The sequence below is a fragment of the Hyperolius riggenbachi genome, chromosome 3, assembly GCF_040937935.1.
Source record: "Hyperolius riggenbachi isolate aHypRig1 chromosome 3, aHypRig1.pri, whole genome shotgun sequence".
Classification (NCBI taxonomy): domain Eukaryota; kingdom Metazoa; phylum Chordata; class Amphibia; order Anura; family Hyperoliidae; genus Hyperolius; species Hyperolius riggenbachi.
This window is the reverse complement of record NC_090648.1, coordinates 174,149,679-174,175,921: the sequence shown is the minus strand read 5'-3', so window position 1 is coordinate 174,175,921 and position 26,243 is coordinate 174,149,679. Positions and strand designations below refer to the sequence as shown.

Below are 26,243 nucleotides of genomic sequence, written 5' to 3'. Positions count from 1 at the left end.
CCAAGCTTTCCCCTCCCCCTCCGAGCCCTTGTCCAATCCAAGGACAAGGGGCTCTTCTCCACCTCCGATGGGCGGTGGAGGTGGAGGCCGCGATTTCCTGGGGGGGGTTCATGGTGGCATCTGGGAGTCCCCTTTAAAAAGGGGTCCCCCAGATGCCCACCCCCCCTCCCAGGAGAAATGAGTATAGAGGTACTTGTACCCCTTATCCATTTCCTTTAAGAGTTAAAAGTAAATAAACACACAAACGCATAGAAAAAGTATTTTAATTGAACAAAAAACATAACCACGAAAAAAGTCCTTTAATATTCTTAATTAACCATTAATACTTACCTGTCCCTTTAAAAGCCAGTTCCCACGCAATATCCTCGGAAATATACTAATCAGTTACAATGTAACAAAGTTGTTACAATGTAACAACTTTGTTACTTTGTAACTCCACCGCACCCGACGTCACTCGCCGCTCACCCGCCGGCCGCCGCATACACGCTAAGTCCCCGCCGGCTCCCGCCGTCCACTCCGCCCACACCTGTCACCCATATACATGCTGGCACCCATGGGTGCCAGCATGTATATAGGTGACATGTGGGAGAGGCGGGGAGGGCAGCGAGAGCTGGCGGGACTTAGCGTCCTTCACCCGACAGAGCTCTGAGCTATATAGCTCAGAGCTCTCTAAAGCATCTTTGTATTTGGGCTCCAAGGAGCCCCATTGGTCCTTAGCAGACCAATGGGGTACCTTTAAATCAGAAGGAACCCCATTGGTCTGCTAAGGACCAATGGGGCTCCTTGGAGCCCAAATACAAAGATGCTTTAGAGAGCTCTGAGCTATATAGCTCAGAGCTCTGTCGGGTGAAGGTCGCTAAGTCCCGCCGGCTCTCGCTGCCCTCCCCGCCTCTCCCACATGTCACCTATATACATGCTGGCACCCATGGGTGCCAGCATGTATATGGGTGACAGGTGTGGGCGGAGTGGACGGCGGGAGCCGGCGGGGACTTAGCGTGTATGCGGCGGCCGGCGGGTGAGCGGCGAGTGACGTCGGGTGCGGTGGAGTTACAAAGTAACAAAGTTGTTACATTGTAACAACTTTGTTACATTGTAACTGATTAGTATATTTCCGAGGATATTGCGTGGGAACTGGCTTTTAAAGGGACAGGTAAGTATTAATGGTTAATTAAGAATATTAAAGGACTTTTTTCGTGGTTATGTTTTTTGTTCAATTAAAATACTTTTTCTATGTGTTTGTGTGTTTATTTACTTTTAACTCTTAAAGGAAATGGGTAAGGGGTACAAGTACCTCTATACTCATTTCTCCTGGGAGGGGGGGTGGGCATCTGGGGGACCCCTTTTTAAAGGGGACTCCCAGATGCCACCATGAACCCCCCCCCCCCCCAGGAAATCGCGGCCTCCACCTCCACCGCCCATCGGAGGTGGAGAAGAGCCCCTTGTCCTTGGATTGGACAAGGGCTCGGAGGGGGAGGGGAAAGCTTGGCTGCCCCTTCCGAGACCCCCCAATCCATGGACCATGCGGGCTGGTATAGTCAGGGTGCGGAGCCCCACGCGGCCGGTGCTCCGCATTCTGGCTATCCCAGTCTGCATGGGGGACAAGGGGTTAAAGAGGTCTGGGAGGGGGGACCCCACGTCGTTTTTTTTAAATATTTCCCACACTCAGAACGAAGTAAGTAAAACTCTTCCCACTTGGGGGAATCTATGAAAATAAAACACTATTGTTACCTGTGCAAAAAAAACTGACATTTTCCGCATTTAAAAGACATTTTTGCCCTTTAAACTTACAAATCGATTTTCTCAAAAACTATAAGGTCTTTTTGAAAAAAAAAATGTTCCTCTTATTCCCACTGATCTCCTTAATATACCCTGTGAATTTGGTGTTCCTAAATTTTAAGCAGGCTTTGCTATTAACCGTTAAAGTCGGCGGGTTTTTAAATGTATATATTTTTCCTTTGAAACTTTAACATCGGTTTTCTCAAAAACTATAAGGTCTTTTTGAAAAAAAAAATGTTCCCTCTTATTCCTTCTGATCTCCTTAATATATTCTCCAAATTTGAGGCTCTTAGCACTTAAGGGGGCTTTGCAATTAACCCTTAAAGTCGGCGGCTTTTTTATATTATACGGGAGCGTAATATTACGCGATTATGGCAGACTGTGTAATTTCAATGGGAGTTTACTGTCTTACGCGTAATAACATAACCTACGGTCTACGCGTAATTAATTACGCGTAATACCGTAACCTTACACGTAACGCTTACGGTGCATTTGTAGTGAATTACGATGCGTAATTACGCTAATGCGCAATTTCGGCCCAGCACTGGCTATAGCCTTACAGACACATTACTTGGCTATAACAGATCAACATGCACTGTTCTATGGGGGGAGGGGAACAACAGAAACACAACATATGAGCAAACGAGCTTCTGGCAGGCAGGGTAGGTTGAAGAAGAAAATGCTTGTTCTGCACTTGTTAGCTGGATCGCTAAACAACTTTGTGGGACAATGTATCTTAACCACTTAAAGTGGATCCGAGGTGAACTTTTACTCATTGCATAATTGTGTTTCTTTCCTATTGTTTATAGGGCATTCCTCAAGCCAAATACTTTTTTGTTTTTGTTTTGATACTCTAATTCCCTATAAACTAAATAAACTACGCCCACAGGTTTTCAGAGAGCCTTGGCAGTAGCATGGGCTCATGGGAGCTCAGTCTGGGCTGGAGGAGGAGGTATTACTAGCCATTGATTTCAGAGGCAGAGGGGAGGAGGGAGGAGGAGGGGGGATTAGGTTTGTTTGCTCAAGATGCAGATAAGCCTGCATCTGTGTAATGTTTACAAACAACATGGCTGCTGTCATTGTATCACAGGAAGAAATTATAATTTTCTATTAAAGCTGTTTGCAGCTAGATATGCTGTGTAAACGATCTAAACTTTAAATAGGATATATAGACAAGTTACTTGTTATAGTTAGTTTTTCATCTCGGATCCACTTTAAGTACCAGCGGTCTCTGCCCCCTTATGGACCAGAGACCGCCGATACAATAATGACGGAATACCGACGAATTGCCGCATATACCCTCCGCAATCGCCGTCCACGCTGCACGCTGGGATCCTAAGGACACCCACTCTGCCGTCTCTATGAGGGCAGAGTCATGTGAGCCTGTCAGGAGCCGATTTTATTGGCTCTTGACCGTGTCTGTCAATGTTAGCCTATGGGAGTTGCTTACATTGATAGACACGGCCAAGAGCCAATGAAATCGGCTCCTGACAGGCAGAGCTAGTGAGCTGCGACGGAAGACATCGGGGAGGTCGGCGGGATCGACGAAAACGACGAATGCGCGCTGAAGCAGGGGATTGAAATCTATGCCCTGGCAGCCAGGTAGCCATCAAAACAGGGCGTAGATTTCAATTAGCTTGATCCTTAAGGAGAACCTGTACTGAGTAAAAATATTTAAAATAAACACATGAGGTAACTTCAAATGAACATTACATAGTTACCTTGACATCAGTTCCTCTCAGAAGCGCACCATTTTCTTCTGACAATAATCCCATCCAGTTCTGACAATATTTTGTCAGATCTGAAATATATCAGTTGCTGTCAGTAAAATATCAGTTGCTGTCAGTTATAGCTGAGAGGAAAACGGATGTACCAGGTAATGTCCATGTTTCCCTATGGCTCAAGTGGGCGATATTACAGTTTAACTGTGTGCTGACCAGAAAGCTGTTATGGGGTAATGGCTATTTTCAAAATGGAGGACGGAAAATTCCCTTGATCACAGTGAACAAACAGGACGCGGGACAGGAGAAAGACACTGAGGAGTAGACTACATGGAAGGTAAGTATGACTTGTGTATGCTTATTTTGACTTTTATTTTCAGTACAGGTTTTCTTTAAGTAGTTAAAGAAGCTTGTTTGATGCCTTTTTTCTAATGTAATAAAGAAGTTTATTTTGGACATAGAAATGGGTGTGTTATTGACCTCCATTCCAAACCTATTCCAATTATTGGATCTATTTGCCAAATTCTCAGGTCTTAAAGTCAACTCATCTAAATCTGCCGCCCTTCCAATTAATCTTTATCCCCAAACGATCAGTTGGTTAGACTCTAATTATGGCTTCAAATGGCGTAATTTCAAATTCAAATACTTAGGAATCTTCCTCACGCCTTCCTATAAAAATCTCTATGGGGTTAACTTTACTCATACAACAGATCATATTTCCTCTCTACTCAAATCCTGGTTGCAATATAAGATTTCATGGCTTGGTAGATGTTTAGCATGCAAAATGATCATTCTCCCCAAATTATTATACCTATTTCGTATGATCCCTATAACCTTATCTAAGAAATCCATATCTGTTCTGCAATCACGGATTAATAAATTTATTTGGGATGGCAAACCAGCTAGAATCCGTGCTCGGGTTCTTTATAAATCCCCTTTACAAGGCGGTATTGGATTACCAAGCCTATGGCACTACTATCTGGCCGCTAAACTTAGCCAAATATTAGATTGGAACATAAATTCTAACCCCCCTGCTTGGTTTCAGTTTGAATCTACCTCAATTTTCCCCTTCCACTTATCCTCTTTGGCAACAATAGTTTCAAAGAAAGATTTGAAATCCCTTTCTGGCAGGAACAGGATTGTATCGGCACTATCTAAGCTATGGATCTCAATAGCCTCCCCATACAAGCTTATGACCTTTCCCTCCACCAGGACTCCTATCTTCGGCAACCCCCATTTTGTTCCGGCTTTTAAAAGTCCGCAGTTGTTTTCCTGGTGGAGGGACAAAGGCCTCACCACGGCCAACAAATTTTGGATCAGAGATGTCCCAATCACATTTAATATGCTTCGCTTTAGACATGACGCCCCCCTGGGGGAGGCGTTCAGGTTTTGTCAAATCAAACATTTTTTCTCGTCCATCTTCCCTACACTCCCACTAAATGACCCCACAATGTTTGAATCCTTGTATTTTGATTTCTCCCGACGTAAAGGCCTTATTTCTACATTATATGCCATGCTGCTTAGACAAGATGATGAGAGTAAACTACCGTACATGAGAGCCTGGGAGCAGGACTTGGGGACCCAGTTTGATCACACTGAATGGTCTCTTATTTGGACAGCTGTTTCTGGAGTGGCTAAATCAAATATGGTCAAAGATACAGCGATTAAGCTAATGTGTCGGTGGTACTACACACCAACTAAAATTCACAAAATCTATCCCTCGGCCTCCCCACTCTGTTTTCGAGGTTGTACTGAAGAAGGAACCCTTCTACATATTTTTTGGGACTGTCCTACAGCCCAACGCTTCTGGACGTCATGGAAATCTATGGTTCAAGACGTCTTCGGCTTCCCGATCTCCCTGACTGCCCCCCAGGCTCTCTTGTACGTTCCCAACGATGACGTCCCTCGAACCTTTCGATCACTCTACAAATACATGCTGCTGGCCGCACAATCGTCGATAACCTTCAAATGGAAATCCACTGACTTAGATCTTACTCTTGTTACCCATCGTCTAGACCTAATGATGCTGATGGACAAAGTATTTTACTATAGTATAGAGAATGTGACACAGTTTAATACCATCTGGGACCCTTGGAGAACGCATAGACATCTATAGCTCTCCCTGGACGTTGACTTGTGTGTATATTACTCGATCCCTTTTTTTTTTTTTTTTTCTATTTTTGAGTATAATGGGCTCTTGCTGTCTGATAATGGACATATCCATTGTTTTTTCTTTTTGTTTCTGTTCTTTATGGTTCTTTATGGTTTTTATATGTTTTGTTTTTATAGTATAGGTTGACGGGAGCCACATGGTGTATTACTAAATACGGACAATGACTGATCCCTAGGATCTCAGTAGGAGGTACTGGATACCCCATTTCCTAGTTGAGCGGTCCAGCTAACTGCTCTATGCTCCCTTATACAGACTTGTTTGATATATAGTTGATGATTCTGAACCAGTTTGCTGTACTTCACTGCACTGTTGATTTATTGAAATGCTTAATAAAGCTTTTAATAATAAAAAAAAAAGAAAAAAAAAGAAAGAAATGGGTGTGTTGCTGTATACGCGCTGCGCAATATGTGGGCGCTTTATAAATACAATAAATAAATATACCTTCTTCTGTATGCATTGAACTATTGGAGCATCAGCTTTCTCCCAAATACCACACTACCATTACTTCATATCAGTGGGGTAAGTGGCCATCTTTGTCCAAGTTTACTGACTTTGTGGGAAACTTGTAAGGACACTATAAGGTTTGGCAGCAAGCTCTGAAGTAGTCTTCATATCCAATATAGCATTATACCAACCTAACATGACTACTTCATACTATTGTCTATGGGTACACCTAGCTACCTGATATTACTATCTAGGGGCCACCTGACTATCTAATACTACAATCTGCAATGCTCACAGGGCTAAATAACAGGGAGTGGGGCACATCTAGCTATCTAATACAATCTAGGGGAACACCTGGCTTCCTAATACTACTATCTAGGGGCACTCATGGCTACCTAGTACTACATTGGTGGATACACACCTGGCTACCCAATAGTGCTATTTGGTAGGCACACATGACACAAATGGAAAAGTAAAGCTGATATCTGGGAGTATGTGGCTACTCAGTTTGTGTATCATGGATGCACATGGCTACTTAATCATTGTATTTAGGGACACATGGCTAGATACGTGAAGGCCATGACTTTGATACTTATTCTGGTATCTGAAGACATGTGGCTATTTAATTTCTGTAGTTGGGCTGCGGGATGTTTATTTTTTTGTTATTTATCTGGGGGCACATGGCTATGTATGGCTACTGTATGTTCATGTAGCTAGTGCAAATGACTACTTGATATTTGGCAATAAATGGGGACTTAATTCTTCTGTCTGAAGACACATGGTTACTTTACTCTTTTGTCTGGAGGAACATGGCTACTTCATTCTTGTATCTGGAGGCCCATTGCTACTTAATTTTTGTATCTGTTGAGCACCTGTCTACTTAAAGTGGACCCAAATTAAAAATACAAGATTTCAGAAATAAAATCTATTATCTAAATTATAATAATAAATAGCAGCCTTTTTTCAGCTGCATGATGACAAATCTAAAATATTTTACATTTATTGGAGGAACCCCTCCCTTCCTTTCAAATTGCCGGGACAGAATCCGGCAAACTGGTGGAGTAGGTGGTGTCTGGCAAAGGAGGAATTGCTAATGGCTGCCACCTGTATAACCCTAGTTATGGAAAGAGAAGGGTATAAAGCATGCACTGAAATGCTCATAGGCTTGAAGAAGTGTTTATTTATCTTTGTATGTGTCAGAATGGTGCAACTAAATATTTTGAATTAAAAAAATGTTTGGTTTTGGTCCGCTATAATTGTTTTATCCTATTGCTGCTAGTTCTTGTATCTAAAGGAATATAGCTACTTAATATATGTATCTGGAGACACGTGACTACTTCATTTTTGCATTGCGGGGGACTGAGCACAATGGCTGCTTAATTTACATATTTAGGGACACAATGGCTTCAATTCATCAAAGGGTGTTCGATAACAAAACCCCAGTCCTTAAAATACCGCATTCGGTATTTAACACTTCACTGTGCTAATTCATCAATATTTTCCCATGTGTGGTAGAGGTTCGTTAAGTTACCGAACTACTAGGCTTCAATTCATCAAAGGCTGTTCGATAACTGCAGAGTGGTGCAGAGCAGCTTGGAATGTCCCTGTGTTGTTACAAGCTGATAACAATAGAAGGCATCCAGACATCCCTTTGTGATGTAAAGGTGTTATAGTTACTGTTATTTATACTGCCTCTGCTGCTCTGAATCTGTGGATCAGTCTTTCTTAACATTTTATTTATTTGCCACAACGTAGATGAACTTCCTGGAGACATTACAAATGCCATGCTTGGTGATTTCACCACCAGCATCTTTGCATTATCAAACAGGGCCTGAAAGGGTTACACCACCGAAGGGAATCTGGGGATATATTTTGACCCGTTCTCTCTGCTCACTGCTTGGGGGGTCTGAAAGCTTGTGTGGAGAAGCCTGTGTGACCTATCAGCGGCACTTGCAGGAGAACAGGGGCTGTTTCTATTGGCTGCCTGCTCCTGCTAATCATGAAAACATTCACACAGAAGGCTTTCGAAGCCTGTAACGACAGGGGAGAGCTTGAGATAAACACCGAATGTGTTAGCGAATGTGGGAACCTTGATGAATTAACATTTGTTGAGCACATGTCGGTAATTTATCTCATTGCTGTGTCATTTCAGCTTCTCATTCGGTAACAGCTTTGATGAATTAACATTTTCTAAAGTGCTTCGTTAACTCAGCTGTTTTCAGCATTACCGAATGCGGTAATGCTTGATGAATTGAAGCCAATGTCGGCTTAATTTTGGCATCTGTGGGCACATGGCTAATTAATTCTAGTATCTGGTTATCCCAGCTGCTTGATTTTAACACCCTTTAACCAACAAATTAGAAAGTGGGAAGGAGCCCAAATTCAGTGCTGTGCCTGAAGGCCTGTTTGGTCTTAACCTCCTTGGCGGTATGGACGAGCTCAGCTCGTCCATAACCACCGGAGGGCACCGCTCAGGCCCTGCTGGGACGATTTTCGTAATTTAAAAAACAAAAACACGCAGCTAGCACTTTGCTAGCTGCGTGTTGGTGACGATTGCCGATGCGCTGCTACCCGCCGTGTTACAGGGCCCCCCCAGAGACCCCGTGCGCAGCCTGGCCAATCAGTGCCAGGCAGCGCTGAGGGTTGGATCGGGACTCCCTGTGACTTCATGTCATTCCATTCGTCGCCATGGCGATGGGGGAAGCCCTAAAGGAAATCGCGTTCAGAACGAGATTTCCTTATGGGCATACATGCCGGAGGCGATCGGAGGGGTGGGAGGGACGCCGCAGGGAGGGGGCTAGCGCTAGCCTAGCTACATGATTGTTTAAAAAAATACTGCGCAGCAGCCAGCCTGGCGCATTTAATAGAATGCCAGGGTGTGAACTGACTGACAAATTGCATCTACATTGGAGTGGCGATGATTTCTGCAATCTGTCCTGTCTGACATTTTTCATTAGCAACCCCTTCTCAGGTCTTCCATGTCAGTAGCACATTTTGATCTCTTTTGACTGCTGCAAAGTCACTCTTGTCTCAGTTGGCAATATGATGCACACCAGAGTTGAATTAGCAAACACTGCTGAACCCGGATTTCTGTGTGCAACCCACAAAGTACCTTTCAATGCATATAGTTACTTTACTGCATGCTAGGACAGGAATAAAGGTACATTGCCTTCACAGTTAGGGCTGTGAAATACTGTGACTGAAGTACTGTGCTGATAATCACAGGGTGGCAGTGTTTTTTAGTAGCAATGTCACTACAGTAGTCCTGTGTACAATGTGAGCCATAAATAAATGTGTTTGTTCTCCTTGGTGTGACAGCCAGGGACCATTAGCCATGAGGCCTACTGATTAATATCTGTTTCTCTTGCATTCTACATTGCTGCACACTGAGAAGCTAGTTTCAATAGTTTCTATTAATTTTACCCTAAATTGAAAGCAATGTCTAGCCATATTACTTAATCTGCTGTGCACGGTAGAAAATGACACTATGCTTAGTAGTGTTCAAAGGATAAAAACATTTTAGATACTAAGTTTGTATCAAGTGCAAGTGTACCACTCACTGCCTGGTGTTTGCAGCTTTTGTACAGAAAATATATAAACAGGTAAGATTTATTATACCATTATCTGTAGTATTTTATAACTTTCTCAATCATTTGGGTAAAAATTATATGCACAGCTTAGATATGGAATCATTTACCACAGTACAGCATAAGCATTTTGTTTTCTTCTAAAAACTCTTGTGGTGTGTGAAGTTCACAACTGTAACCACACATGCTAGCATTTGTGTTTCACACATCCTAATATTGGGATCTTCCTCCCCTGACGGATTGATAAATATTGTACTCATCATCCAGTTAAAATGAACCTTTCCCTTTAGGAACCGCCCTCTTTCCATAACTCAACACGAGAGCCTGTAACGTCATCCGGGTGAGCCTAGCTGGACCAATCAGGGTCGTTCAGAGCTGCTTTTAAGAGCCGCATCGCGCAGCCCTTTCTTTTCAGCCTCCTGAAGCGTTTCCATGGAGACCGAGGCGGGCTCTGTGAAGGCCCTTGGCGTTGCCATGGAGACCAGCACAGGCTCGGCGGTGGAGGTTCAGCACCACGGAGAGCGGCGCTCGGGTACCGCTGCTGCCTCCGCTGCCAGGTGGGATTCTCGGAGACACTACCTGCTCATCGTCATTGGGGATATCGCCACCGAGAGCCAGCTAGAGGCTGTGAGGGATCACCTGGAACACGGTGAGCAGCTGGGTGTCCTGTGCCCACTCTGCACCTGAGTACAGGAATGTGAGACAGAATCAGTGCCGCCTTCTGCAGCCGGTGTTCTATGGGATGTGCGGTGGTCGCAGACGGTGTACGCATTGCTGCTGCAGCATCCCGCACAGGCAACTTCAGGAGCTCATTAAAGTTTTGTCTGTGAATACGCAGTGTGCTGTTGTGCTGAGAGGTTCATTACAAAGTAGATATACCCTGCCATGTGCTCAGAAAACTCAACTTGCCATCTAAACTGGAATATGTTTTTTATTTTTACTTAGTTTGCTTGTGCCTAAATCGTAAGTAGTTTGAGCTGCAATAAAACCACAGGGGGATAATTATTAACAGTAACACTGATTATACCACTGCAATGTTGTTAATCCTTCTGCCTTCTAAACTTATATATTCCCTCCTTTGTATGTATGCAGCTATCTGCAGTAGATGAGTATTCCTTACACACTCTGCATGTTGACATAATCCTAGAAGCAAACCTTGCTATGTTATTATTCAGTGTGTCATGCAGAAGTGAAATGACTATCATCATAACTGATAAACTACAGTCATTTGCACAGATACTGTCCTGGCAGTGAACCTAGCAATCAGTTAAGGCATTTTGCAGTACTGGCTAGAACTTCCCTGCATTGCAGGTCCATTTTGCAGAGGGAAAAGTTATCAGGTGTAAAGTACATAAGAAATCAATCACAGCCTTTCATTGCATACTCTACCTTTCTTGTCTTACTTAATAGTCATTAGTAGTTGTGGTGCTAGGTGAACTGTTGTGCCCCACCCATCCCAGCTAAACCCTGCAGGGCTTATGTGATGGCATATAAGGAGCTCATGCGTTCATGGTGGGAAGTGACGCATTGCTGTTATGCTACTACTGAAATCACTGAGTCACAGGCCTACACTACAGAGGAGACTGGCCAGTTATGATACAGCTTTACCTTACAGCAGCATATGCTGGTACACTGCTCAGTGTGCAGACAGTGTCCTGCTCAGTCATCTATCTCTATAACCTCCCCCGTCATTACTTGTGATGATTCCAGCATAACCGAGAGACAGGAGCACATAAAACTTTCCTCCAGTAATAATGCCCTTTTCCCTGCATCTGGCTTTTATGACAACACAGACCATTATCAATCTGCTAGTGATAGTATTTGCAGAAGCTTACTTTCATGAGGTAATTAGTGATTCATTAATGGAGATCATAAAGGATAATGTGAATATTAAAGTGTGTCGTGCACATTTGTCGCTAAAAATTCTGTACCTTATTTTTCACATAGTAGAATTATGCTAAGCAATCTTGTGCTTAGAATAAGGAGAACTACATGGAGGATCTATAGCAGAACATTCACTATATGTTAAAATCATGCATTTTTAAACTGGACACATCAAACTCCTGATTTCTCCTTAAAGGGAACCTGATGCGAGAGGGATATAGAGGTTGTCATATTTATTTCCTTCTAAACAATGCATATTGCCTGGCTGGCCTGCTGATCCCCTGCTTTTAATACTTTTAGCCATCAACCTTGAACAAGCATGCAGATCAGGTGCTTTGACTAAAGTCTGACTGGAAGAACCCCATACTTGTTTCAGATGTCTGATTCAGACACTATAGCAGCCAAAGAGATCAGGATGCCAGGCAACTGGTATTGCTTAAAAGGAATATATGGAAGCCTCGCTTTAGGCTCCCTTTAAAAATGATATGATTTCTTTTTCTTATAATAATCGAGAGCAGGTTTCTCTTTCTAGTCTCTTTTCACACTGTGTACATGGCATTGGGATTAGAGTGCAATGCAGCAGAGCCGAAAAGTCGCATCACGTGGTGGTGTTCTTGTGCGACCATACAGTGAGGCATACAGTACAATGAAAGTATGACTAACTGCCACTGTAAACACACACATTGCCTTGTAAATGCACTGCATGCCGTGAGTTATGATGTTGTCCATTGCGATGCAACTGACACCATGTGAAAGGAGCCTTGTACATCACAGTTATACAGACCACCTAGGGAAAAGTAGCTGTGCCATGGAAATAAGTAGAAAATCAATAATATACACATGTTCATTGGAAACCACTTTGGAGATGGGATACAGACCAGATTGTCTCTCAGGTCAGTTATGGACTGCTTACAATATTGACTCAAAGAAGAAGAGTTTATTCCGTTGCAAAGATTAGGCCCCCAAATGGCTTCCCCACTTTGCATTATGTTTGACCCACTATAGACCTGGTGGTTTAGATAAGAAGATATACTGAAGGTAAAACCCTAAATCACCGGAGACGTAATATGGTGGAGGAAGGGAAAAAGCACTAGACACTTCGAAACTGTAAAGGGTAGGGTGCTGGAAGCCAGCGAACTATATAAGGGAGGGAGGTAACCACTTAACACTTAATGGGCGAGAGATGACCAATAGACACCAGAGACCTGTGTAAGGTAAAGAAAAGAGGTCCACTAGACACCAGGAAACTGTATATGGGAGGAAGGAAGCATTAGACCCCATGAAACTTATGAGAGAGGGAGAAGGGCGATTAGGCACCAGTGAACTGTATAGGGAAGGAAGGAGGACCACTAAACTCCAGGTAACATGAAAGGGTGGGTAGCCACTAGACATAAAGGTTGGCCCGTGACTTGGTCACAACTTTGGCCCACTTTGAATTTTGAGGTTGACACCCCTGAGCTAGAGTGAGTTGTAGCATATCAGATCTTTCCCAGTTTTAGCCTTACGGCCACCAGTCCATTTTTCTATGAACAACTAATCCAAAAACTTTGTAGTGGCCATGTTAGCCTAGAACAGTCTGATTCCCAGAGTTCCTCACTTATGTTCTGGCCATCCTGAATTCTAGCTGCCCTACCTGTTTTTCACTGGTGAAATGGCCATGGTACTTTTATGACACATTGGCCTCATTTCTGGTAGGGTTATCAAACAAATTGCCTCATATGAGGTAATTTACCTCATGAGGTAATGACATTTAGCAATTCTTAGCAAGGAGAAACATGAAATAGGGACTATTACAGTATTAAAATGTTTAACCTCACCCACTTTTAATGACCAATCCAAATATAAAATAAATTGCCTCTTATTCCCTTATGCGGGGGTTCACTGAGACGTAAAATGATTTGAAGGGGTTCCTCCAGGGTAAAAAGTTTGAGAACGGTTGGTCTAGAATCTTTGTATAAAGTGGTACGATGGGTACCAAATCTTTGTATATAGTCATTACTGTTTGCTTTGTGCATTGCTAATTAAGGGTACTTTCACTCTGCATCGGTTGCAGTGCAAAGGACAGAATTATTACTTTGCAGTGTGATGCAATTATGTTGCAATGGTGACTTCACCACTGTGCATTAGTGGCATATTGGAGTGTAGATAGACTGGTGTAGGTTTTATAGGGTCGGGTTCTGTAGAGCAAACGTCAATGCTGGTGAAATAATCTAGTGTTTCAGTCCATTTTGGAGGCTAAACATCTCTATTTTTACAACCGAATACAGTGTTGTAACCTATTTGTTTATATTTGCTACTAGAGATCCAGATTGCTGTGAAAGTGTTTTGAGTGCAGAACTATTAGAGATAGATTAAGACGTACTGTATTTTCTGCTGTATAAGACTCTCCAGAATATAAAACGCATCTAGGTTTAGAGGGCAAAAACTAGGTGAAAAAATATAAACTAAACCTGGTGCGTCCATATTTCAGGAGTGTCTTGTACATGTCCTCCCCCAAATGGTGTCCTCCTGTCCCTCATGTGTCCTCCTGTATCCCCCAGGGGGGCGGAGACACAAGGGGGGGGGGAGGAGAGGCACGCAGGGGGAGCCAGGCACAGCGGGGACACATGCAGGGAATCCCCGATGGAGGCAGGTCGGCGGTTTGTATCGGCAGACATTCGTAAGTCAGGGATTTTGCTGTGTAAGACGCAGGGACTTTTTCTCCTCATTTTTTGGGGAGAAAAAGTGCATCTTATAAGGCGGAAAATACGGTAATAGGGCCCTAGGGATGTTAATATATTTGGGGCCCCCTTGTGGTCTTTTTGGTGAGCTGAAGAGGAGAGAGGTCAGAGAAAGTGGCTGGCGGACCCCTTGACACCCAGTAGGCCCCAAGCACCTGCCTAGGTTGCCTGGTGGATGATCCTGCTCTGGATGTGGGAAAGAACCTGGAAATCACAAAATAGATGAGCCAACATGCTTCCAAGTGATGAATGGCTTGAGAACCTGTGTCATATCCTGTGCTCAGAAAGTCTAATCCATTCACACTTTAATCATTTTCAATGATCTTGCTCTGGTAATTATTGTTTGTAAACTGACCTCTCCCTTCAGCACCTGTTTTTCCTTTATAAAACCATGTTCCAGCAGGAAGAGCATGGCTGCTTTTGCTTGTATGTTACTAGCGAGATGACATGGGGTGCTGTATATTACTGGTGGGCTTTTATGGAGGGCAGTCTCTTATTGAGCTCTGTCATGGAGTTGGGTACATTACAGGAGGGATGTAATGGGGTACTATCTGTTACTGGGATCTGTCATGGGGTGCTGTATATTACTGGTGGGCTTTTATGGAGGACAGTCTCTTATTGGGATCTGTCATGGGGTTGGGTACATTACAGGAGGGATGTAATGGGGTACTATCTGTTACTGGGATCTGTCATGGGGTGCTGTATATTACTGGTGGGCTTTTATGGAGGACAGTCTCTTATTGGGATCTGTCATGGGGTTGGGTACATTACAGGAAGGATGTAATGGGGTACTATCTGTTACTGGGATCTGTCATGGGGTGCTGTTATTTATTAGGCAGCTGCCATGAGGTGCTGTTACTGGTGGACTGTTATGCAGTGTTCTCTATTACTGGGTTTATGCAACAGCTGAGCTTGATTGATCACCTTTGATACTGAGGGCCAGTGCACACCAAAAAGCGCTAGCGTAATCGCAAACGCTCAGCACTTTTTGAAGTGATTATTCTAGGCATGTGTCTAGCAATTTTCTAATCATGGCTAGCGATTTTTGGAGCGTTTTGGTGTAGCGTTTTTTAGTATTTTTGTTTCAGTAGAGCTGAAACTGAACAGCTTCTGTAACAAAAACGCTTGGAAAATCGCTCTAAACTAGCGCTTTTCAGAGCCATTTTTCACTTTCCTATACATAACATTGAGGCTAAATCGCCTCAGGAATCAGCTGAAATGATGCAGAACCCAAGTTTGCGTTTGGGAGAAAATCACATCGCTCTGGTGTGATCCATCCTATTCAGATACATTAGCCAAGCGCTTTTCAAAGCGCAAGCGTTTTTAAAAGCGCTCAGCAGCGTTCTTGGCGTGCACCAGCCCTAACTTGGTGATGCATGTGATTTAACATCTTTTAAATGCCCAGGGATGTAACTTCTGCTACACAACTTCATAAAATACTTGCTTGCTATTCGGGCACGAGCACATAGTAGTAACTTTTAGAGATGTTGGCGAACCGTTCGTCAGCAAATCTCTATGGGCCGCTACTACTTCCGGGTCCCTATGACCCGTAGTAGTACGGCTGCGTCTTTGAGCGCACATGCGCAGAGAATGCCCGGCAACAAGCGTGCGATCAAGGACGCGCACTGCCGGCCCAGCGCAGCCGTACTACTCCGGGTCATAGCAACCCGGATGTAATACAGGATGAGGGGTTCGACGACATCTCTAGTAACTTTTATTCAGCAGGACGTGCATAGCAGATAGGAGATCATTTTTCATCTTCTGTTTATAACTTTTCAGCACTCTGTCAAAATGATTTTGAGTATTTTCTTGTGTGCTGGTGGCTTAAAAGGCATTTTATTGATACTGTGTAAAAGTATAAACTAGGAGAAAAAGTGAATTGAATAAGGGCCTCAGGCTCTTGGAATATTTTTAGTAAGAAGTGGGATGAAGATGATTCCTGTTATCTAATTTTTATTCTGTAATCTTATTTTTATCCTACTAACTATGGCCTTTACCTGGATTCATAGGGGCTCAGAATTCTAATAGTGAATCCAAGGCCCCGTTTCAACTGTAGCCGGCGTGTGTCTCAGAGACGAATGCCAGCTTTTTCTGTGTTGCAAGAGCACATCTGAATCCCTCTAGCGTTGCCATTGGGATTCGCATGCATGACACAATTTTTTTTTGCTGCATACCGCCTGTTTTTTTCCCCGTATGCGAATCGGATGACAGCCTTTTAATTTCAATGGGCTGCGTTTTCCCATCCAGATTCGCATGCAGGGAGAGGCTGTGAATCGTCTGTGGCGGAAATGAGCCCTAACAATGATTTTTCTTGAATGAACCATCACTGCAAATATTTTGCCACTGCAGGAATTACCATATTCCCTCATAATCCCTCTGAGCATGCCTGATCCATGCAAAATGGCTGACAACTTAAAGCGTTTGACTGCCTGTTTCTGCTGATATGTACACTGCATGCTGCCGTTACTACTAAATGTATGTAAAGGTGCCCATAAATGGTACAGTGTTTTCATCAGATGTGATCTTTTAACGAACTTTTTGCGATAGTAAGTAATCGGAAGGTAATTATCAATTGTTCCTACAAAGGGTCAATTAGGGCATTTTCTCTTCAGGTACGATCGTAAAATCCAACTTAAATTCTCTGTTACAATCAATCATAAAAACATTTTACGTCGATTTTCACTATACTGCGCTTTTTCCTGTTCAAATGGATCATAAATGATTTCATCTGATGAAAAAATTGTACCTTTCATGGGCACCTTAAGATAACTGGAATACATTTACTGCAAGCTTTAACCTCCCTGGCGGTGCATTGGGTCTAAAAACGGTAAATTTTTTTCAAGAATTTTAGACCTCCAATTCTTAAATGATAACTCACCAAAATATATCAGAATAAAAGCCTGGTAGACATCCTGCATACAAATAATAGACTGGAACACAAAATTGTTGAAATAATTAAATTCATCAATAAACTGAAAAAATAGCGAAACTGTACAAATAAGGCAGCAGATTATTATGCAGTATGTACATACAGTATATACCTAAAACACCTCCCGCATGTGGTATATTTTGAAACGGAATGACACAGAGGGCGACATCACAATCGGGGCAGTAGAAGCGTGATTCCTTTCAGACTTTATTCCCTTTTGTTATCAGCCCTAGGCTCCCTGCACACTGCATGCGATTCCGATTCCGCTTTTTAATCTTTTTTTCACATCCGATTCCGATTTTTAATCTTTACTGCATGCTGCATTTTTTGATCCGTTTTTTTGTTGAATGTATTCAGGGAAAATCAGAATTGAAAATCGGAATCGGAAATGGAATCGGAATCGCAAAACGGATTTGCATTTTGCAGGGAGCCTGCGGCAGGTAGAGAGTAGTTGAAATCCAGGCAGAGGTCGGTGCAGGCGGTCAGCAGAGAGTATTCAAAATCCAGGCAGAGGTTGGTGCAGGCAGCAGGCAGAGAGTAGTCAAAATCCAGGCAGAGGTCGGTGCAGGCGGCAGGCAGAAAGTAGTCAAAACCCAGGCAGAGGTCGGTGCAGGCGGCAGGCAAAGAGTAGTCCAAACCCAGGCAGAGGTCGATGCAGGCAGCTGGCAGAGAACAGTCAAAACCCAGGCAGAGGTTGGTACAGGCGTCAGTCAGAGAGTAGTCAAAATCCAGGCAGAGGTCGGTGCAGGCGGCAGGGAGAGAGTAGTCAAAATCCAGGCAAAAATCGGTAATAGTAAGGCAGAAGCACTTAGCTCAGAAGCAGCTGGGAACCAAATGGCTATATTGTTAACATCCTGTGTTTTCAAATGAGCTTATCTGCCATGGCTGTCAGGTGACAAAGCATAGAGATCAAATTGCAACAAATTACATTACAACCAATGAGGAGGAATTAGAAAAGGCTAAACTCTCTATATACATGCAGACAGAACTTCTCTGTTTACCTTCTGTCTTGTGCAGCAGATTGGGTCCAGATGGGATCAGACAGGCTAAACTAACTCTTCATTTCAGCACCACACAGATCAGGGTCCAGATGGGGCATCAGACAGGCTAAACTCTCTATATACATACATGGCGCAGTTCTCTGTTTTACTTCTGCCCTGTGTGAAAGTTCAGGTCCACTTTAATTTATTTTCTTCCCCCTCGATAACATCACGTCGCAAAATGCCGCTTCGCCGTCCTGATTGGACGCCGGGATCCCCGGAAAAAAGAATGAAGGTAAAGGGGATCCCGACGGCCGGGGGAGAAGCCTTGGTCCCGTGGCCAGTGCTGATCACGGGCGGGACCCAGGAGATCAAAAGGAGCAGTGGTCTTAGCCAGCCCGAGCTGAGCTCCCAAAACGGTGCGCGAACCTAGCTCAGGAATACTGTCAGGGCGGTTAAAGGACAGCTGAACGGAGAGGGATATGGGGGCTGCCATATTTATTTCCTTTTAGGCAATACTAGTTGCCTAGCTGTCCTGCTGATCCTCTGCCTCTAATAGACCCTGAACATACATGCAGCAGATCGGGTGTTTCTGACATTGTTGTCAGATATGACAAGATAAGCTGCATTCTTGTTTTTGGTGTGATTCAGACACTACTGCAGCCAAATCAGCAGGGTTGCCGGGCAACTGGTATTGCTTAAAAGGAAATAAATATGGCAGCCTCCATATACTTCTCACTACAGTTGTCCTTTAAACCGGGTACACACCACTTCTACATAGGGCAGTTGGAACTTGACAAGTTCCATAACTTCCCAGATGTGTGCAGTAAATCAGGCCCAAAGGGCTTGATTCACAAAGCGGTGCTAACCTACTTAGCACGTCTAAAGTCTTTAGACGTGCTAACCAGGGTGCTAAGTAGGTTAGCACCGGATTTCTCAATCAGATCACGCGCTAACTTTGCGCGCGCAAAGTTTTACGCGCGCAAAGTTTTATGCGCGCTAAGTCCCATAGGCTTTAATAGGCACTTCGCGCGGTGCGCACTGCGCTCTGTGCAGTGTGCGCGTAAAGTTTTACGCGCGTAAAGTTTTACGCGCATAAAGTTTTATGCGCGAAAAGCTGGTTTAGACGTGCTAAGGGGGTTTTCACAGGCGTGCTAACAGTTAGCACCGCTTTGTGAATCAAGCCCTAAGAGTCTTATGCATTTGCAATCTACATAATTTTTATGTTGTGTGTACTGTTCCTTTTGATTAGCATAGTTATGTATTCTATACTGCTGCTGCAGCTTTCACCTGTAATTATGTATGAAGAAGAACTTTGATAGCTAGCAGCATAGCTAGAATTTTCTTAGTTAACCATTAAAAGCTATCATTTCATCAGTTGTTTTCTTTTTCTGATGAAGGAGATTTTGAGAATATGCTAGGGCATATGAGGTACTTAAACCAAGGGGTATCATTTATTTTGCATTTTGTGGAATTCATGGAAGGAGCTGGCCTGCTGCCTCAGCAGAGGTAATTTCACTGACTTGTAATAGTCAACATTTTCTGTGGAGATTTGCTGACACTCAGGAGAGCCCACTGCAGTCATTTCTGATTATGCTGCTGGAGAAGAAAGCAGCCAGCAATTGTTCCTGGCAAAAATGGCTCAATCTTTTATTAAGAAAAGTTGTAAGAATTTCCTGAGTGAAACTAAGGAAACTTTTTTTTAATCTGCCCTACCTCATAACAACAAATACATTTGTACTTTTGCTGCATTAGGGAGGACGGATAAAAACCACTTGCTGCACGATAACGTTAAGGCCCATTTCACAGTAGAAACCATCGTGATAGATGTGGTGCGAACCGTAACGTTAAAAATAGCCTTTGGAGATTACCAATCTCACTTCTGGCTGCAAGCCAAACAATAAGTGAGGTTCTCTAGCCCTCATTTCCTGTTGCCGAAAAACGAATTGCACGGAAGTGTATTGACGAATATATCTGTGGCGTGATTGACTTACATGACTTCTGCGGGTGTTCACCTTAACGCGCCATTGTCGTTGCATCAAATCGGATACTTCCAGCACATCGCACAGCAGTAGGTATGAAATGACTCATAAGGTTTTATTGCTTTAGTGTTTCCTTGTGGTAAAAAAGGGTAACGCAACACAATGAAAATGTCCCGGTGTTATGTTTCAGCTAGGTCTTTTATAACTTAGCCGTGGCTGAGCAGCGAACGCCCGACATACGAGCGACCCCCCCCCCCCCAATACGAACGGCCTGATTCCATCACGATGACGTCATTTCCGCATTGGGACAGTTTGAAGAAGTGGCTTCAAACTTCCACCGAGTGCCGACGCGTGTCCCCACAGTGTTGCACTCACCTCCAAACTGAGTTCCTTCTAGCGTACAGCATTGCTTCGTTTCCAGTTTGCCATGTGACATGTGGAGCAGGAGGCAGAGTGGCTAGACGGACAGCGATGGGCTCATGCTGGAAAGTGAGTCCAGCTCTGCTCAGAAAGGGGCAAATTGAGGCATATGGGGGTATTAGCAAAGGTAGAGGTAAGTGCACAGGACTAAAAGCTAACTGGAGTGCTCTAAGCCCATATATAGTCCATCATAACAAATATGTAGAAAAGAGCGGTTGGGCACCTACAGAGTAAAATGACAGTTTAGTGGAGAATGTTAAAAATCAGTAATCAAAACAACAGTACAGACCACATGGAGAGAGAGGGTATAAGCAAGCTAGAGGTCAACAGTTGTTTCGCACCCTCAAGTGGCGTGTTTCATCGGGACCATCGGGGGGAGGCACATGGGGGAGCAAACAGACGCACATGGGGGGGCAAACAAAGGCACATGGGGGGCAAGCAGGCACTAAGGGGGGGACAAACTGAAGCACATGGGGAGAAGTGCACTTGTTATCCTTAGGCTGGCAGCCTTTGTTATATATCACAGAGACTTTCCTTATTGTCACAATATTCTGGATTCCTGAATGAACAGACTGAGCTATTATTACGCTTAGTACATGCTCACTGATCTGTTGCATTTATTCATGTAGTTATTTAATACAGCATTTTCTGTTAGGAGTGTTAAATCCATTTATGGAAATAAGTGATCAAAGACCGCTTTTAGATTGCTTTGATGCAAATGTGAATGTTTGATTTTCAATTATACATCAAATGCCCAGCTTTAAAATGAAGCAGAATAGGAGAAACCTTCTGAGAATATTAAGACATTTAAAGCTAAGAAAATAGAACAAGATTAAATGATTTATTCAGAATAGACAAATTACCATTTTTACTTTATTACTTCAATGTGAGCTCATTCTGCGTGAATAACCGGGGCTTATGTAAGCAATCTGCTTTAGTTGAGCTGCAGTTATATTAAACAAAGTGAAATATTACATGAAGTAATTCTAAATTATGTAATGTATTGGTGGTGATAATGGATTAAAGAGGAACTGTAGTGAAAATAGAGTAATGAAAAATAGTGCTTAATTTTTTACAATAATTATTTATAAATGATTCGGTCAATGTTTGCCCATTGTAAAATCTTTCCTCTCTCTGGTTTACATTCTGAAATTTATCATATGGCGACATCTTTACTGCTGGCAGGTGATGTCTGTGGAAGGAGATGCTGCATTTTTGGCAATTGGAAACAGCTGTTATTTCCCACAATGCAACAACGCTTCCACAGTGTGATGTCAGCATCCTGGTGCTGACATCACACTGTGGGAGGGGTTTCACCACAATATCAGCCAGACAGAGCCCCCTTATGATCTGTTTGACAAAAGGAAAAGATTTCTTATGAGAAAGGGGGTATCAGCTACTGATTTGGATGAAGTTTAATCCTTGGTTACGGTTTCTCCTTAACGGGAACCTGTAGTGAGTAAAATGATTTAAAATAAACACATGATATAGCTGCAAATTAATATTATATACTAACCCCACCGCCAGTTCCTCCCAGAAGCTCACCCTTTTCTTCTTACAGTGATGCCTTCCAGTTCTGACAATATTTTGTCAGAACTGAAATATACCAGTTGCTGTCAGTTATAGATCAGCAGCTGTCAGTTACAACTGAATGTGCAAGGTAATGTCCATGTTTCCCTACGGCTCAAGCGGGTGATATTACAGTTTAACAGTTTGCTGACTAGGAAGCTGTTATGGTGTAATGACCATTTAAAATGGAGGATGGAGAATTCCATTGCTCAAAGTGGACAAATTGGACGCAACAGAGGATAAAGAAATTGAGTAGTAGACTACATAGGAGGTAAGTATGACCTGTGTATGGTTATTTTGACTTTTTATTTTCAGTTCAGGTTCTCTTTAAATGCCTAAGAAAAGAGAAGTTGTATATCCTGCGCTAGCTTCAGCTAAGTATGGCCCTTTAAATGTGTGTTATGCCCACGGTGCTGCTCCCTCCACTGGGTGGTGCCAGAAATCTAGCGTATGGGGAACAAGAAAACAAGGGTGCGCTCCTATGGTGCATTGACTTTTTATTTGATAATTTCACGCTAAAAACAATTTGCACTTACAGTGTATGTGCAAGTTTTGCACATGTAGGAGGCCGCCAGCGAGTATCACCCACGTCTTGAGCCTGGCCAGGGCTTCAAGGATCCGTCTGCGATGGAAAGCAAGGGGACTGGGGACCAACCGCCGGCTCCTACACCTCTCGGCAAGCCGTGTGATCGTCACAACGCGTTTCGGCGCTTAGCCACGCCTTCTTCACGCCTTCTTAGACCGGAAGAAGGCGTGGCTAAGCGCCGAAACGCGTTGTGACGATCAGACGGCTTGCCGAGAGGTGTAGGAGCCGGCGGTTGGTCCCCAGTCCCCTTGCTTTCCATCGCAGACGGATCCTTGAAGCCCTGGCCAGGCTCAAGACGTGGGTGATACTCGCTGGCGGCCTCCTACATGTGCAAAACTTGCACATACACTCTAAGTGCAAATTGTTTTTAGCGTGGAATTATCAAATAAAAAGTGAATGCACCATAGGAGCGCACCCTTGTTTTCTTGTTCTCTTTAAATGCCTGCAGCATCCAGTACTTGCTGAAAAAAAGCATAATTTCCCAGATTTGCTCTTGCCATGGCAATTACATTAACCAAGGTAGTCATAATGTCTCTATGCAGTTTGCCTAGTGGTTAGCAGCAGTTGCTACAAACAAAATCTATATCAAGCGAGCTTTACCATAGCAACATGCACATTATCCCAGTAACATGCATGGCACCAATAGTGGAGGGTGCTCCCCCGGCGATTTTTTCATTTGCTTTTTTTTGGAACATGCATGCATTTTTGTTGTTCCATACTAAAGCATTGTTTATGAATCTCATGCGATTCGCATACAGAATATGGGAAGAAGGAACCTGCTGTTTGATTTTAAAACGCACATAAAGTCGCATTGAGATTGTGCGGAGATGTCTCCCAGTGCATCACTGCTGAATATGCAAATCATCCTTTGTTATCCCTGGAAAGGCCCTTTTACACTTAATCAGTTGCTCTCAGTTAAAATGGAAAGTAAACTGATTTTCAAAATAATGCCCATGTTTTCCTATGGCACCTTTCACACTTAATGCGTTTTAACTGAAATCTTCTTCCCAATGCACTGCTATGGAAAATTGCGTACCAACGCGCACTAACGCATACTAACGCACACCAACTGATTAACCCCTTGGCGGTACGCAGTTTCTGAGGCTGCGTCCGCCAGGAGGTTTTTTGTCCAAAATTTTTTTTGAACGCTTTGCGTATGTCCAAAGTTGCTCCGGTCCCCCCATGCCCGCCGATCGCCGCCGACTATACATACCTCGCCACGATCCCACGAAAAGCGCAGTTTCCCGATCAGCTTCCGACGTTGCTATGGTGACGATCGGAGAGGACGTCATGACGTCATCAATGTCAAGACGTCATCCGCAATCCCGATCGCCGTCATCGCGAAGCCTGGAGCCGATTGGGCAGCTTCGCTGGTGTGGGAACGTTGTATACCGGAAGCTATTGCGGGCGATCGCGGGGGACTGGAGCAACTTTGAGCATACGCTTAGCTAGCGAATTGAAATTTTTTTTTTTTAATCGTCCTGGGGCCATGTGATCCTCCGCGGAGGCTACCCCGTGTGTAGTACGGGGTTGCCGCAAAGGAGGTTAAGTGTAAACGGGGCCTTAGCTAAACACACCTCCAGATCCACTGGAAAGCAATGCTGTGTTAGTTGTTAAATATACAGAGCCGCAAAAATCCATCATGCATGCTTTGTAGCCCCTTACAAATTCCAAGGCATTATGGTTCACCATAAGCTTGCTGGGTACTCTGTAACTCCAGGAATCAAATAAGTGTGCTCCCAGACTTAAAGTTTGTGAATCCTGGCATTTAAAGTGTAACAATGTCAGCAGTTTTTATTTCTCAAGTGAAAATCAATGAGTGAAAATACATTGGTTGTTGGTGGCTTTGCCAACTTTTTCTAACCTTGAAGCGCAGTCATCCAATGACCTATTGTGCAACCTTTGGAGCCCTTGGCATTAACATTTTTAGCATGAAAGACGTTTAAAATTCTCCATTGAAATGTGATATGCTGGTGTTGATGGCTCTGCCCACTCTTCCAAAATGAATGAGTGAAAAGGGATTGGTTGTTGGCTCCGCCCACTTTTCGAACTTTGAAGCACAGTAATCCATTGGCTTCATGTACAACCTTTGGGATCCCTGGCATCAAGATTGGAAGAATAGAAGCAGTTTAAAATGAAATACATTGAAATGTGATATGCTGTTAGTGCCTCCACCCACTTTTCCAAAATGAATGAGTAAAAATGTATTGTTTGTTGGCGGCCTCACCCACTTTTTTCTAACGTTGAAGCACAGTCTCCCAATGACCTACTATGCAACCTTGAGGGTGGGAACACGCTAGGCAGTGCAGGATGCGTTGGTGTGTTTTTAGTGCGTTTTCAGTGCGTTTTTCTTTTGCATTCTTCCCGCACATGCGTTTTTCTTGCGTTCTTAGTGCATTTTTTGTTTTGCGTTTGCTGTTCGCATGTATAAATCACATATGCATTTTGTATGCATTTTTTATGCGTTTTATGCAAATCACTAGAAAGTCAACAAAAAGCAGAAATACATCATCAAACTAGGTTGTTTTAAAGAAACATAAAAAACGCACCAAAATGCAATACCTCTGCCTCACCATTGACTTTCATTTTGTGCGTTTTAGATGCATTTTGGAAAAATATGCAGCAAGACCAGCGTTTTTAAAAACGTGAATTGCAGAAGGCAAACACATGCGTTTTTTCATGCAGCCCACCGACTTGCATTATACGCGTTAACGCTAGTGTTTTATGCAACGCTAGCATTTCTGCCTAGTGTGTTCCTATTCTGAGGCTGGTTTCAGACTGGACACACCGCATCGCACCGTCAAAAACAGGCCTTCAGGGAACACCATGCTATTGCGCAGTGTTCCCTGTCTGGCCACCTCATTGCTTCACACCATGCAAGTATGAAAGTCTCCATAGACTTAGTGCCCGGCGGTGGGTGCGGTAAAAATACCGCACCGTCTCATTGTGAAAGGGCGCTAAGTGTCCTTGGCGTCACGACTGTAGGGATGGTATGAAAACAGTTTAAAATTTGCCATAAAATTCCCACTCCCATGCATGCCTGCAGGATTTCTCAAGAGCTGCCCCTACCCTCTGGAACTCCCTTCCACCGTCCATCAGACTTGCTCCCTCCTTCAACACATTCAAACAAGCCCTTAAAACCCACGTCTGTAAGATGGCCTACCCACCCCCTACCACACATTAACTCTCTACTGAATATTTATTCCACAGCCCTACCTACCCCCCCCCCCCCCCCCCCCCATAGATTGTAAGCCTTTAGCAGGGTCCTCCCTTCCCTAGTGTATGCTACATGATTGTGTGCTCTTTTCCTAGGACAACCTTGTATTAATGGGCCTACCTAAACAGCCCAAAATCGCATGATCATGTATCTTGTACCCTGTTTGCCCTATATAGCTTTGTCGTTGTTACATCTATCATCCTTTGTATCATTGTATGTATTAATTTTTCCAGCGCTGCATAATATGTTGGCACT

General features: G+C 43.6%; 1 protein-coding gene across 1 annotated transcript in view; it reads left to right on the top strand.

The window, feature by feature from the left end:
- Window positions 1–10,014: 10,014 nt before the first annotated feature.
- The window catches only part of MAP1A (microtubule associated protein 1A), a 228,180-nt gene continuing 211,951 nt past the window's right edge, over window positions 10,015–26,243 (top strand). The window contains exon 1 of the mRNA XM_068275288.1: window positions 10,015–10,350. Coding sequence (XP_068131389.1) covers window positions 10,134–10,350 — 217 coding nt within the window. The 5' untranslated portion in view covers window positions 10,015–10,133. The remainder of the gene's footprint in view (window positions 10,351–26,243) is intronic.